Source organism: Ananas comosus, linkage group 23 (genome assembly GCF_001540865.1).
Source record: "Ananas comosus cultivar F153 linkage group 23, ASM154086v1, whole genome shotgun sequence".
NCBI lineage: Eukaryota > Viridiplantae > Streptophyta > Magnoliopsida > Poales > Bromeliaceae > Ananas > Ananas comosus.
The window spans coordinates 2,992,351-3,008,644 of record NC_033643.1 but is presented as its reverse complement, the minus strand read 5'-3'; the positions used below and the strand labels follow the sequence as shown (position 1 = coordinate 3,008,644).

Sequence of the window (16,294 nt, the reverse complement as noted above, 5' to 3'; positions counted from 1 at the left end):
AACCGTCCGGTGCAGCGACCAGTCAAAAACTACCCAAATCCAACAGTAAATAGTATTGCGTGCACCCGGTGTATCCTTACATCTAATGAACCATAAAAAAAGTACATTGTTGGTTTTCATCAGTGTCTTCAAACTAAAAACCATTGCGACATCCCCGCATAATTACATGCACGTAAAATGATACCATCCTCGCGATTTAAAAGGCTTCTGTGAGATTCAGGCTGATAATTATAATGAACAATGTGGATCTTACGTAATTTTTAAATATTTTTCCAAAACTAATATCGAATTCAATAGATGCGATTCGCGACATGAATACAAAGGAGCCTATACGCTTACAAAGCTATAAATTTTTAGTATCAGTGGTACAGAAAGGTTTTGTATACCGGAGTTTTAGCTAGTTTTCGGGGTGCGGTGCATGAGATGTAATTGTACACCTGGTGCAGGCAATAGTTCTCTCCACCAATTCGACCCATGTTGTACGCAACTATCTCTCCCTCTCGTGTAACTACTCTTCTCCACTTCATGATTCATGATGTCCAAATCTCCAACTCATCTAATCAACTTTGTTGTGGTTCTAAGAAGCTCTGTATGAGAGAAAAGGATAAGTAGAGAGAGAGAGATAGAGAGAGAGAGAGGTGGTGTGCACATATACAACTTTAACTGTAGGAAGAGATAATTAAAGAGTAGTCATGGTTGCCCTTTCTCCAATAAGGCTTCAAAAGGCTCTGCAGTCTGTAGCTCAGAGCATACAGTGGACTTACAGCCTCTTCTGGAATCCATGCCCACAACAAGGGTTTGTTCATCTTCACTATATATATACCTGTGTAATATTTGAGACGTGCGAGCAATAATATATCAGTAGTGCAACTTAGATGAAGGGCGCACTAATAAACTACTGCACGAAGATCCCATTCTGATCGTGCACCTCACTTTACACACAATTGCCGAACTTTGGACACAAAGGTGCATGCTCTCATGAAGTAGAGTTTAATTGTTAGGGTGTATTGTTTGCAAATTCAGATTAGCGCGTGGGTCGTGTTCGTATTCGTTAAACGTAGAGTTCGGCCCCAATGCTTATAACTCGACTTTACGTGTTCGAAAAGACAAGTTCTACGACGATCGCGCGGGGGCTGTGTCGTGCTGATTTCGAGTAATTTCGTGCCGTGTTTGGACCCTGTCATGAATTCAGGGTTCTGGTGTGGGGGGACGGGTACTACAACGGCGCGATAAAGACGCGGAAGACGGTGCAGCCGGCAGAGGTGAGCGCGGAGGAGGTGACGCTGCAGCGGAGCCAGCAGCTGCGGGAGCTCTACGAGTCGCTGTCGGCCGGGGAGGCCAGCCAGCAACAGCAGCAGCAGCTGCAGCTCGCGCGCCGACCGAGCGCCGCCCTCTCCCCAGAGGACCTCACTGAGTCCGAGTGGTTCTACCTCATGTGCATCTCCTTCTCCTTCCCTCCCGGATCCGGGTATGTAAACAAATTAATCCTATACACTTATTCGTCACCTTGCATGGCCTATATATATATATATATATATATATATATATATATCATTTTGTTTGTGTATATTTGTGCATGGTCCTTGTGAATATGTTTATTGGTGTACTATTTCTTATATATGCAAGAGAAACTTATATAGCTTCTTTAATTTCATCATTGAATGTAATTTTTCAAATGTTTGACCACTACTCATTGATATAAAAGGATTAATTAAAATACAGAACATGAAATTACCATTTTATCCTTAATTTGTTCACTATTTGTTTAAAGGGTTACTTTCATCCGTACCCCTCTAAATTTCAGAAATATCATAAATAACCCTATAAATTTTGTTACGTCATAGTTACCTTTCCAAATAAATACTTTCTTTCAAAAATACCCTTGCCGTTATACTCTGTCTTTTCAAGTCACGTTAACCTTAGTTAGATGGTGGTCTAACATAGGTTAAAATTTAATGACTGTTTTACCCATAAGTTGACAAGCGTTCGGAAGGTATGTTAATTATATGATTTTACTATTTAGTCCCTAAATTTTGTTCATTATTTATTTAACATCAAAGCTAACATTAATTTGTTCACTGGTATTCTTTAATACTATTTAGCTTCTAACTTTTGTTCATTATTTATTTTCGTTAGTTCTATTTAAAATTTTACTTAACTTAAATTGCTCTGTTAGCTATTACTCATTATATTTTTTTTAATTTTAACTTCTACCAAGTAATTGAAATTATTAAATTTGTTAGAATCATCAATGGATTGATAAAATCTGTAATTTAATTGACAAAAATTAATCCAATTTTAAGAGACTAAATATTAAGAAGGCTTTGATAGAAAAGTCAAATTCAAGGGGACTATTTCGTAAAGTATCATAGTTAAGAGAATCTCATTATATTAATTAACCTTAGAAAATTTGTGAGGGTATCGATGAAAATGAATTGAAGGGTAAATTCGGTATTTTGAATCTGTTATACCTAAACATGACGGAGTAATAATTATGAGGACATTTTTTAAAATTTTTATGCTTTTTGAGGGCAAATTTGAAATTTTAAGGGGTATTTATGATATTAGAGCTATTTGGAAGGGTACTGAAGAAATTTTCCCTTTTTTTTTTTAAATGCCACTCAATTACTAAATAAATGAAATGAATAATCGTAAAATTTGATACATTAGAAGTTCATATATTCTAGATTATATATAACAGCGTCAGACATTGATTCTGACATCTTCTATCGAAAACGACGTATAAATACGAAAGGATTGATTACTTTAAAAGCATAATATTCTAACTCATCCTTAAGTGAAAACATATATTAAAATTTTAAGTCGAACTCTAAAATTTGCTCATGTTCAAGTGTTCAACTCATCTCATTAGTAAACTCTACATACAATTGCATGTATAGCATGTCAGATCGTTGGCACTAACTATTAATCCCAAAAGTTTGAACTGTTAGAAATACGCAACCAATTCACTTAAAGCGTACAGAAACAGCGCCCACGGATCTCGATTGTAACTCGGCCCACCTGGCCTCACGCCACTTCGAACATGACTCGGCCCAATCCAACCTCACGCCATTTCGAACATGACTCAGCCCACATGACCTTCCGCCACAGGGCAGGATGCTGGCCCATTTAAGCCAACATAGCATACTATACTAAACACACACAGAAAAGAAAAAAGGAAAAAAATAACATTGATCATGAACAACAAAATATGAATAGTGTTTGGAGATAATCACTCTTCATGTTTAAAAAGATATGCACTTAATTTGCACAAATGACAATGTCACTGTAAAAATAATATCTTTTTTCGTAGGTTACCAGGAAAGGCGTTTGCGCGGCGCCGACACGTGTGGCTAACACGTGCTAATGAAGCTGATAGCAAAGTGTTCTCAAGAGCTATTCTTGCTAAGGTGGGATACTAATTTACAGAGTGAAATGATTTATTAGGTAACATTTTCTCATTTTCTATGTATTTACTCATAATTTATACGCTAATTTATTGCTTTTCTCATGCATTTTGTTTGGATGCTGCAAACACATGCTGATTCCACATAAAACAGAGTGCTCAGATACAGGTACTGCATATTTTCTAATCATGTACAAATTTTTGCACCAATTGATTGTAGTTCATTGATAAAGCATGTGAAAGGAAAAGATTACAATTTGAGCTCACAGTTTCTGATTTTTCAGACAGTTGTATGCATTCCCCTGATGGATGGTGTTCTTGAACTTGGAACTACAGAGATGGTCAGTATCCCTCATCTTTCAGAAAAGAAGATGTAAATTGCAGTTTTTTCTGATAAAGTAAATGAGATTTCAGTGCAGTATACTTATCTTGAATCTTATGTAGAAACTGAGATGATATGGTTTAATAGGTTGAAGAGGACACAGGACTTATTAAACATGCAAAGAGCTTCTTCGCGGAGCATCACGAGATCCAATCCATGCCCGCGCTTTCGGAGCAATCGACCTCGAACCCCGCGAAGTACAATGAGCCACCATCATTCCAAGTAGGCGTGACCATGCATCGAATGCACGCAGAACCGACAGAATCAGACCGACAGAACGATGAGGATGATGACGAGGAGGACGACGATCACGACGATGACGACGACGAAGAAGATGAAATAGAGGGCGGTTCGGGCTCGGAAGTCGGCACTTTGAAGTGCAGCCACATGATCACACCTACTTTGACAAGAATTGAGGGGGCAACAACTCCGAATGCCGAGCATGATGAGTTGATGCAGCTTGGTTTGTCGCAGAATGTTAGGTTGGGGTCTCCTGATGATTGCTCAAATAACTTGAACACTCAGCTACAAATGGTCGGAGTTTGCTGCAACACTAGCGGAGTATCTAATCACCAGAGAGAGGATGAAACATATCATTGTTGGAATTTTCTTCATGAAGACATTTGTAGTGAGCTTCAACAACAATCCTCAGGTAATTTTCGCAAATGTTCCGAAAGTGTAACAATGTAATGTAGAACAAGCATTCACAAATTCAACTTCTAAGTGTTACTCAAACATATATTTTGGCAGTGCAAGCTCAAGAGCTGTCACAAGAGGATGCTCATTACTCGGAAACAGTTACAACTATACTTCGACACAACTCGAGCCGAGGAGACGAATCGAAGTCCAATGATTACTTTGTTCCCTCGCGCCAAACGGCATTCGCCGGATGGAATTCTACTAGAGATCATCCTCAAATCGTGCTCTCCGAAGGAACTTCGCAATGGCTACTTAAAACTATGTTGTTTCGTGTTCCGACTCTTCACTGCAGGTACAAAGATGAGAACTCACCTCCATCTATAGAAGGGGAAGGCGGCGGGAGTCGGTCCCGAAAAGGAGCGGCGCAAGAAGAGCCAAGCGCCAACCACGTGCTTGCGGAGCGCCGGAGAAGAGAAAAGCTTAACGAGCGGTTCATCGTTCTTCGCTCGTTGGTTCCGTTCGTGACGAAGGTGCATGTCCTTATTGCAGTATGCAACATATCATGAATTTTAACATATGTGTATGAACTTTAGAGAAACTTCTTGTCTTAAGTATGAAAACTTGTACACAGAAACTAGGTGTGAATTACACTTGCTATAGCAATGCCTATTGAGAAGCTCAATTGCTGTGATCTCAGATGGACAAGGCATCGATTTTGGGCGACGCAATAGAGTACGTGAAGCAGCTCCGAAAGCGCATGCAAGATCTCGAGTCAAGAAACAGGCAGATGGAAAGCCTGACGAAAACAGCAGAACTTCAAAGGCCAGGCAGCTCGAAGGATCCAAATGTGCCGCGAGGCAGCGGATCCCCGCAGGGGAGCGGAGTGGATCACGTCGCGACCAGCCAACAGAGAGCCTTCTCGTCAGACAAGAGGAAGATCAGGGTACTAGAAGGGACCAGGGTCGCGGATGCTCCGAGCACTAATGTGCAGGTCTCGATCATCGAAGCCGACGCTCTCCTCGAGATGCAATGCCCTTACAAAGAAGGCCTGCTTCTGAAGATCATGCAGACAATTCACGAGCTTCGGCTCGAGATCATGTCGATTCAGTCGTCCTCGGTTAACGGCACGCTTTTCGCGGAGTTGCGTGCAAAGGTATATGTGAAGTAGTTAGCACCATTTTTCCGCGCCTTTCATTCTGAAACAAGAATAACAGATGCAAATATAACAATTCAGCGCATTCGAATCTCTACAGGTGAAGGAGATGAATGGAAAGAGAGCTAGCATTCTTGAAGTGAAAAAGGCGATATATAGAGTGTTCTCAAACAGTTAAATTTGGAGTACATTTTGACCAAATATGAGAATTTTACACACTTGGACATACCATGAAGCTTCAAACACTGACACCTCCATTCCTTGACATCTAATGTAAATAGCAAGTGTAAGAATCATGTATCATATTGAACTTAAACATATATGTCATACCTACAAAATATGCTTCTTTTCTAATTAATAATACTACACATGCTTTTGTTAGGAAGAAAGAAAGTGAATACATATCTGGTTTAATACTATTCCTGAGCCATATTTTCTGTCAGTTTGAATGGCATTGTAGGTTCATGGGTGCTAATCATTAATTCCAAAGTTCGAGTTATTGGAAAGTGTACAGGCACAACGCCCACAAGTCTCGATTATGACTCGGCCCAATCTGACCTCCTAGTATTTCGAACATGATTCAGTCTCTCGTCACTCTGAACGAGACTCAGCCCAATCCAACCTTCCACCACGAAACAGGATGCTGACCTGTTTAAACCAAAACGCGTCAGAGCCGGTTCTAAACCCTATCAAGTTCAAGAGGTCATCTGTTTAGTTTCCCACATTCACCCTATCAGTACACGTAGCATAATAATCTGATCTTCAGTACCGAGATACCGCTTGCAGAAACTTTGGCTTCTTGAATAATAGACTAATTCATTCTGCAACTTTGCAGCTCAGGTCTCTTGTAGACAAACTATCAAACAACTTGTAGGCATAAAAAAGAGTTCGACCAACAAATCGAACATCATGTCTCTCCCCAAAGTCCACAAAAGTTATCACTAAACAACTTTATTTAACACCCACACAGATTCTTACAAAATTTTATCAATCCCGGGATCACGGTGAAGTCCAATAAGCCCTATCTGGATATATATATAGACATCTTGTTTGATTGATAGATGAGAAATATGATCAAATGTCTAAATTATAATACCATATTCATATTCGGCTTTAAAGTCATGTTTTTAAAAGTAAGATAAATCACTTTATAGATAAAATATATTCTGTCCTCCCAAATCACGAATGCGAAGAGCTATAAGGACCTGAAAATCAAACTCCTTTTTTTTGAATCGCGCAAGAAGATTAGATAACTTATTCTGACATCAAAAGAGAATTGTAAGGGCTTCACGAATCATCGGATCGGGCCGAGTTGGCTCTTTGACTGGGCTATCTGTAATAGAAGGTATTAATCTGAAATTTTGTTTTTTTTGTTTTTTTTTTGAAAGATAGGTAGCACGCTATCTGCTTTGTTTATTTCATTTTAGAAATGAACTTAGTTAGAAATGTGAATCAACTAGGATTCGAACTTGGGACATCGAGTACCAACCACCAAGCTCTTTGCCACTTGCTCTAGGGACGGTCAGTTAATCTGAAATTTTGTTGATAGGGCTTTTGTGGCTCAGGCCAATTTTTTGGCCCTGTTGGGTGCCAAAAAGGCTCAATCAAAACAATTAGAGGAGGATGTGGAAATTCATTTTGGTGCTTGCTCGAAAAAGCATCTATCTATCTTCCTACTGCAGAAGCAGAAGTGCGCGAAAATGATATAAAATCATATCGCGGAAAAAGACGTCGACACTCTGAGAAGAAACCAGACAGAAGTGGGGCCGAATAAGCCATCTGATTCTATGAGCTGGTGATGCGGCCAATTTGGTGTCAGAGTTTCTGGAAAAATACAATTCGATCAAGCTGAGTCGAAAATTTCGTTGAGTTCGAATAATTTTTACATTCGGCGTGAGAATTTTTAAACTGTCACAACTTTTCGTTCGCACATCTAATTTTAACGTACAATCCCAATTCGAAAAATACATTTTGAGATCTACGTGTTAAATTGCATGGCAATTTCGGCCGGTTTTAGGACTCAAATTTAATTGTTTCAGCCTCCGGTTTGCATTTTTAGGTTATTTTCGAAAAGTTTTGCATTTTTTCTACTTTTTGTCTGATTATTTGATTATTTTTAGTCTGATTAAGCTTAGAGACATTATTAGAATTGTTATCTTTGCTTAGTAAGAGTAGAGTATCGTTTCTATATATAGATGTGACGTTCAGTTAATGTACTTCAAATTTTGAGAATTGATTGAAGAATTAGTTCTTTGCGTATCATCTCTTTTCGTTCTTATGCTTCTTCCCTCTCAACACAATTTAGCTGTGCGAACAGTTGTGAGCCTATGTTGAAACGAAATAATATCTAATTCATCCATCATTCCCCAAATAAAATATAAAATATTTCGTTTTTAAGACATAAAAATAATGAGATCAACATCAAGGTTCACTATCGCAGGCATGTAAATACAAGTCATATGCATCCAATGTGCATGCAATCAAATGTTGAGTATAATAATTGTGAAGATGGTTAATTATATTTATTGAATATGGTAAGAATAGACATGTTGATAAGCCCTAAGCTTTCTTTGTATTACTTATTTAATGATTTATTTTATAATTCATTAAGGGTGTGTTTGGTTCCACGTAAAACTTTGGAAAAAAAAATTTCGGTAGGAAAAAAATTTTCGGTAGAAAATAGTTTTACGTCGTTTGGTGTTTGGTTTGTAGGAAAAAAAAATAGTTTTCCACAACAGTTGTTTGGTTGAAAGGAAAAAAAAATTATAAATAAAAATTATTATATATTTTTTTATTTTATATATTTTATATTATTAATATATAATAATTATTATATTACATATATTAGTATTATAATTTATATTTATAAATAAAATATATTTAAAATATACTGCAATAATTTTAAAATGCCAAATAATATATAATACTCATAAATAAATTACTCGATATTTTAAATCAAATATTATAGTAATAAATATATTTTTATTAAAATAAAATAATCATTTTAATATATATTATATATATATATATATATATATATATATATATATAGAACTAGGCTGGAATACTATCAATAGCATCAAGCTATTACACATACACACACACACACACATATATATATAGAACTAGGCTGGAATACTATCAATAGTACCAAGCTATTTGTGCTATTAGTTTTTTAGCCATTGGATTGAGAAATGTGCGGTTAGGATAATATGGGCCCCTAGGGTTGAGTGGGTGGTTGGTTGAATAGTATAATCTAATGTGGGAAAATAATCAAAGGGGTTAATCTAACGGCAGAAAACTTAATAGCACTAAATACTTGGTGTTATCGATAGCATAGTAGCCGGACTCTATATATATATAAAGATGGGGAGAGAGGTCCACCGTCGACCTCTCTCTCGCGGTCCACGAGGTGGGGTGTCCCTCGTGGACCGCGCACATGGTGAACCCCGGCCCCGGCTGCCAACGCCGCGATTTTTCGTTTTTCGCTCGTTTCGAGCGGAAAACGAAAAGGCCAATTTCGTCGGATTCGTAAAAAAAGTTTTCCAAAAAATTTTTTTTACGGGCAAACAAACACTCGAAAACTTACTTTTCTACCGAATTTTTTTTTTTAGAGTGATTGTACCGCAAACCAAACAGGGCCTAAGGGGGTGTTTGGTTTTCCCAAAAATATTCCGGAAATCAATTTTCTGACAGAAAAGAAATATTTTTTGTTTGTTTGGTTGCTAAGAAAAATAATTTTCATAGAAAATTTATGGCCAATTTGCATAAAAAACTCACTAGTTCTGAAATTTTACAAAATTACACCGCCTTTTTGGATTATACAAATTTAGTTCATATTTTCAGAAAACTAATCAAAATATTCCCCCCTTCCTCACCCGCCCTCTTCTTCGGTGCCGCCACGCTCTCCTCCGTCTCCACCACACGTGTCGCCGTCCTCGAGTTGGCGTCATGGGCCGCATGCCCCTTCCCTCGCCGGTGAGCTTTTTAGTGCTTTCTCTTCGTCGTCGGCGGTGGCGGTGGAGACGGCAGGTTTTCAAAAGTGGGTTCGGTGGGTGGAGTATCTACGGCGGTAGAGGTAGAGGGTGAAAAGGAGATGGGCACAGAAGAAGTACAAGAAAGCGGAGAGAAAGAAGGAGGAGGGAAAATATTATAACTTTCGTTCAAAAAATACAACATTTATTTCAAAGAGTGTAATTTTATCTCAAAGAGTGTAACTTTTCATCTAAAATAGTACAACATTTTTCTAAAATATTGCAACTTTATTTTAACATACAATTTTATCATCTTCTTTTTTTTCTTTGATTTTACGCATTTTTTGTAGAAAAAAATAATTTTCTTTACTTTTTTTATTCTTTGTTTTTCTTATTTTTCTCTACTCTCTACATTTTTTTTATTATCGCGATTTCTCCCCCGCCCTTTATCGCAGCCATCGTCCTCGTCGGAAACGCTCCTTGGAGAAGTGCGAGCGTGTCTTTATCCTTACCCTCACAGGCAACAGCAAGCACTGTCTCTACAATGACCTCATTACCTCCGCCGACTCCTATCTTACCTACGCTCGCTCTGAGTCCTTCTCCTTCGGCGCCTCGGTTAAGGCAGAGAAAGAGAAAACGACGCTACCCTTGTTACCATCATGGAGGGCTGCGGATGCGATAGAGGAGGGTCAGAGAGAAAAAAAAGAAGAATGAGAGAATAAAAGAAAAGAGAAAAAAAAATGAAATAAAGATGTTGGTTAACTTTCTGAAAATTTGATCCAAATATATAAAATTCAAAAAGATGACCTACTTTTACAAAATCTCAAAATTAGTAAATTTTTATGCAAATTGGCCAAATTTTTTTTTCATATTTCATTAAAAAGTAGTATTATAATTTTCTAAATTTTTTATTTAGAAAATAAAAACTGTGAAAAATGACCACTTATAGAATAAATAAGACATAAGTAGAAATACCCCTCCTACAAATATGAAAATTTTCATACATTATTTTGTCTCATAATATGCAACCTCAAAATTAAAATTTCATATATTGCTAGTCAATTAATGTTGGGCTTATTTTGCTTCAGAACCAAACCACTATAAATGAATAGAAGTATATTAATTGGCCATGCAATTTCCTTCTCATATGAAGGGCATTATAGTCATGTTCCATCATGTACTTGTCCCCTTAACGAAAAATCACAAGAAGTCCTAAATAAAATTTGGGAAAACTTAAAAAATCTCGTGGTTTCGTATTTTTTCATTTTACTCTATACTTTAAAGTGTATCAAGTTAGTACCCTGTGGTTTCACACTTTCTTATTTTAGTACCCTGTGGTTTAAAGTGTATCAAGTTAATACTCTGTGGTTTTATTTTTGTATCAAGTTAGTACCCTATGGTTTTATTTTTGTATCAAGTTAGTATCCTGTGGTTTAAAAACCACAAGGTACTAAAGTGAGAAAGTACGAAACCACAGGGTACTAAAGTGAGAAAGTGCGAAACCACAGGGTACTAACTTGATACACTTTAAACCACATGGTACTAAAATGAGAAAAAGTGAAACCACAAGGGGGGTATTTGAAGTTTTCCTATAAAATTTTGAGAAAATTTCAAATACCACCCCTATAGTTTCACACTTTTTCACTTTAATACCCTATGATTTAAAGTGTATCAATTTAGTATCCTGTGGTTTTATTTTTATCTTTTTATTATCGATTCCACTAATTTTTTCATTAAATCAGTGACAAAGTTAAAACTAAAGGATACTAAAGTGAATATTCGATAAAGTTAGGTGAGGTATCTGAAGCTTTTTGTACATAATTTAGCGAAATATTAATGGAAAGGCTGATAAAAAGATAAAAATAAAATCGCGTGACACTAACTTGATACACTTTAAACCACACGGTACTAAAGTGAAAAAGTGCGAAACCACTGGGGTGGTATTTGAAGTGTACCCTAAAATTTTACACTATTGAGATTGGTCTACAATACTAAAAAAAGATAATAAAAATAAAAAATCACCATGTTTAATTATTAAATATAAATATTAAAAAATATATATATTTTTTGGGGCTAGGGCTACTGTCCTATTAATAGGATAGTAGTACTTGTCCTATCAAATGGTTTTTGATGATAGAGATTTCGAATCGATGATCGGAGCCGTTGAAGTTGATCTAGAGTATTTGAAATATCTAGAAACTAAATTTTATAAATTTTAAAAATTATTTACATGGTGATCAAAATGTCGTAAAACCGACAATTTTTGACGGCCTATATGAGCCGTTTGCTTGTTTAACGGTGTAGAGCAATCCAAATTGCTTAAATTTTTTATAGAAAATTCTTTATACTATTTAGATAATGTTTGATAACTCTGATTATGAATTGAAAAAGTCTAACCTCTATTTTAAGAAGATTATTCATTTATGACCGTTCATTTTTTAACTCTTAAGATAAACTTGATAATGATTTTTAAATATTATAAAATTTGGTTTCTAAATATTTCTAATTGTGTAGATCAATATCAACGGTGCCGATTATCAATTTGAAGTTTCGATCATTCAAAACGACTTGATAGGACAAGTGCTTCTATCCTATTAATAGGATAGTAACCGGGCTCTATTTTTTGACACTTTAAGTTTTCGAGGAGAATTTTTTTTTTTTTTTGAGATAAATGATTGTTTTATGATTAATAGTAATGACTTTATTTGTTTAACAGATTTTAGGCCTTTGTTTTTGACTAATGTAGCAAAGTAGGATCAAGAAAAAGCATTTTAATATGGGAAAATTAAATTAGCACTACCTAGTTTAGCGCATTTTTCGTTTGCTACCTTATGATTAAAAACTTTGTTACCTGGTGATTTTATTTTTATTAAGTACCTGCCATCAAATAAAATACTAAATGCTAAAATTTAAAATTCACGGGGTGATAAGTTGATACATTTTACAAATCACATGACGACTATGTGAAAAGAAAAATAGGCTAAGAAAATACTATAATTTACCACGCTGTGGTTCTTGAATTGTATTGCTTACCCTATGATTTATAAATTTTAGCATTTTATGTTAGATATAAATATTAATAACACTGATTTATGATCGCTTAAGCTTCCGGAGAACAACGATTGCTCTGCAGAATTTAATAAGGTATTGGAGTAATTATTTAATTTTCTTTCACTTTATTTAAGCCTCTATATCCTTGGCCTATCAAAAAGTTCCTAATCCGACGTCGGGTGAAGAGCTGAATATAAATATTAAAAATATCATTCTTAGATTGCTACTCTGCTTAAATTTATTATCCCACTTAACGACAGATCTTTACGATGATATAAAGTAATATATATATATATATATATATATATAAAATAGTAAAATAGAATAATGGCAACAAAAATTGTAAACTAAGTGGGGGTAAATTGAAGCTTTTTTTTTTTTTTCTTTTTTTTATTGAACAATATGGTACTTGTAATAGGCCCTTGTGCTCCAAAATAGTGAACAAAAAAAGATGCTTTGGTCCTTCTGGTCCACATGCATTAGATTCTTTCATAGTTTTACAAACCCATGGGCGACAATCTTATCCAAAATATCAAAACCATGGGCGACCACAAGTAGGGGGCACTGTCACACTCCAATGTACTCAACCACATAAATAAAAATAAAAAAAAAAAAGGTGAATTGCATGTTCGGTGCTCAAACTATGATTCACATGATGAAATTTTAGTTCTCGAACTTTAATTTATTATAATTTTAGCTTGAACTTTTATAATTGTTACAATAATAAAGTCTTATGATTCAATTTAGTTGATTAAATATTGATCAGTCGTTAATTGTTAGAAGTGATGTAGCAGTGTTGTAATTAAGTGATGCGATAATTATTAAGATGCTATATTAATTTATAGGGGTTTTACTGATTTATCAATTACTACTAGTCAAAATTTTTAAATTTATCCTACTAAAATTATCTAAATAGCTTTTTAAATTCAGTTTCATCAGTAAATCCTAGAAAAAAAAAAGGAATATTTGATAGAATTTTTTAAAATCAATAAAAATATTTTGGTCCTCTAGAAATAAATAAGATATTTTTAAAATTTTAAAAAGCATATTAAATATTATTCTAATTTTTATATTAACGACGTGTAAATATTTAATCAAGTAAATTAAGTTGTAGAACTTGATTGCAATAATTTTAAAAACTTAAGTAAAAAATTATAATAAATTAAAATTTAAACACTCAAGTGTTATCAGTTCATAGTTTGAGGGCCAAACCTACAATTTACCCAATTAAAAATGATAAAAACCTCAATTTCCACACCTTTCCATTTTGAACCTTCTTTTTTTTAAAAAAAAAATTGAGTCTATTGGTTTCATGTCACTTTTTTGGCCTAATCTCTTTTGAAAGATTATTGCCTACCCCAACCATCTTAGTACATCTAATATATCAATTGGAATCTAACTTATTAAATATGTCCTACAATAAAATAAAATAATAATTCTTTGTTTACTATTAATTCATAAATTTATTCAGTACCTCAATAATAAATTTTCAAATATTATGATTCCATTGGTACTTTAAATGATGTAGATTATATATATCAAAATAAATTTTAATTTTAAATATTGAGGAACGAAAATTAAGGCTATGTTTTGAATTATGGAAAGATTGCATTACGTACGGTAAGAAGTACAATGAGAAAATACACTGTTTGTTTCCGTATATAATATTGTGTTTCGCATATCGCGACGAGTTGGCTATAATATACTTTTGATGGTCCCACCGGAAAACATATAAGTATATTTCTATATGCTTCTATCCCAACTATACAGGTCTCTGCAAATATAATAAATTACAAATACAGCCCTATAAAGTTCAACTTTTATATATTATTTTTATAAAAATTCTGATATTTTCAAATATGTCTCTGCCGTTAGAATCTGCTAGAAAAATTTAGTTAACCATAGGTTAAATACTTAACACCGGTAAGTTAATGAGGTGAATTGACTTTTTTATCCCTCTTCTATTAACAGTTGAAATTTTTTGAGGAACATATTTATAATAGCATAAAAGTCATTTCACTTATAAAATAGAGAAAAATATTTGAAAATATTAGGACTTTTATAGGGACAACATATGAAACTTCAATTTTGTAGGGTTATATTTACAATTCATTATATTATAGGAATTTGTATGAAATTAATACTTTTATCTAATACCGTCAGATAGATTTCAATACCAAACTAAGCCTAACAGCAGTGCACGCGTAGCAGGTGCAGCGACAATAATTTCTCGATCTTTTTCAAACAATATACCAATTTCTAGAGCTGGGTTCCATTTTCCATTTCCTTGGGTTCCCATCAGCCTCCTGTGGAATATTCCTGCTCACGCCATAACTTGCTTCCTTAATTTTACTTTTAAAGAAATCTTTTTCAAGTTTCACATTATCCACAATTTTTCATTCCTGGTATTGCAAATGGAATCTTTGAATGCAATGTAATGCGACATGTTTCTCGAAACCCAATCTAGTGGCTCAGATAGTTTGACATGTTTTTGGTAACAGCGGTGTGTATCTGACATCCAGAATTAAACTGGATAGGATGAAGTAAAATAAAAACAAAAGATTTGAAAAAAAAATGTGAGGTTGAGAATTTGGTGATTTGGAGGCGCGGTGGAGTATTACTATAGGTGGGAACACAAGGAAAGCTTTTTTCTTTTTTATTCTAGTTGTATTCAATCCTAATCTAGAGAAGGAACTCCACAATTCCTCCTTCGACTTTGTTGGATTTGATCGATAATCTCCACATCTCACGATATGAGCTGACTCAGCGAATAATAAATTTTAGAAATTTAAGAACCCAAAAGTTAGAAGTTGGTGCTTCTAAAAAATATAATAGCTCAACTCTCTCACTCTCTCTCTATCTCTATGCATATAACTTAGTTGAAATATTTATAAAAGTATCAAAAAAAAAAAAATTTAACCTTTGAATCTATCTTTTTAACTATTGGGTCGAAAGACAGCAACGAAGATTACTTATGTGACCAGCCATTTTGCAGGATCTAAGAATCGTTGGGGTTGATCCAATGGCTAAATATATATATTATAGCGTCAAAGTACTTGGTGTTTCCAAAAGCACTCCCGGCTCAAGACTATATATATATATATAGTAGAGTTACTCTACTCTTATGAGTATAGAGCCCTTCGTACTCATAAATTATTTTCGATGTTGGAGCTTTCGAATCGACAATCCATATTGTTAAATATGATCTAGGATATTTGAACTTTTTAGAAAATAAAATTCGTAATTTTTCAAAATCATTATAAAGCCCATCAAGCGGATATAAAATGAATGGTTAAAATCGAACAACATACTAAAAATAGATGATCGGATCCTTAAATTTAAGATCAGAGTTATTGATCTTTATTTAGGTAGTGAATAGAATATTTTATTAAAAATTCAACCTATTCCGATTCTTTTATACCGTTAAACTAGCAAATATTTCATACCGGCTGTTAAAAATTGTCAATTTTGTGAGCTTTTGATCGTAAGGTAAATGATATTGAAAAATTATAAAATTTGATTTGTAGTAGTTTTAAATGTTCTAGAAAATGTTTAACGGTATGGATCGTTAATTCGGAAACTCTATCATCAAAAATAACTTATGAGTACGAAGGCGATCGTACTCATAAGAGTATAGTAGCCGGACTCTCTCTCTCTCTCTCTCTCTCTTTATATATATATATATATGA

At 34.5% G+C, this 16,294-nt stretch overlaps 1 protein-coding gene across 2 annotated transcripts; it reads left to right on the top strand.

The window, feature by feature from the left end:
* LOC109727806 (basic helix-loop-helix protein A-like) lies at positions 596 to 5,965 on the top strand. 2 transcript variants are annotated; one of them, XM_020257990.1, is made up of 9 exons: positions 596 to 796; positions 1,193 to 1,468; positions 3,314 to 3,410; positions 3,561 to 3,575; positions 3,691 to 3,747; positions 3,876 to 4,440; positions 4,539 to 4,957; positions 5,125 to 5,580; positions 5,662 to 5,965. In XM_020257990.1, exons 1-9 carry the CDS (start codon positions 693 to 695, stop codon positions 5,707 to 5,709), a joined length of 2,037 nt encoding a protein of 678 aa, XP_020113579.1. In that variant the 5' UTR covers positions 596 to 692; the 3' UTR covers positions 5,710 to 5,965. The 2 variants fall into 2 exon arrangements, with proteins under 2 accessions (XP_020113579.1, XP_020113578.1); XM_020257989.1 differs by having other exon boundaries at positions 597 to 796; positions 5,681 to 5,965.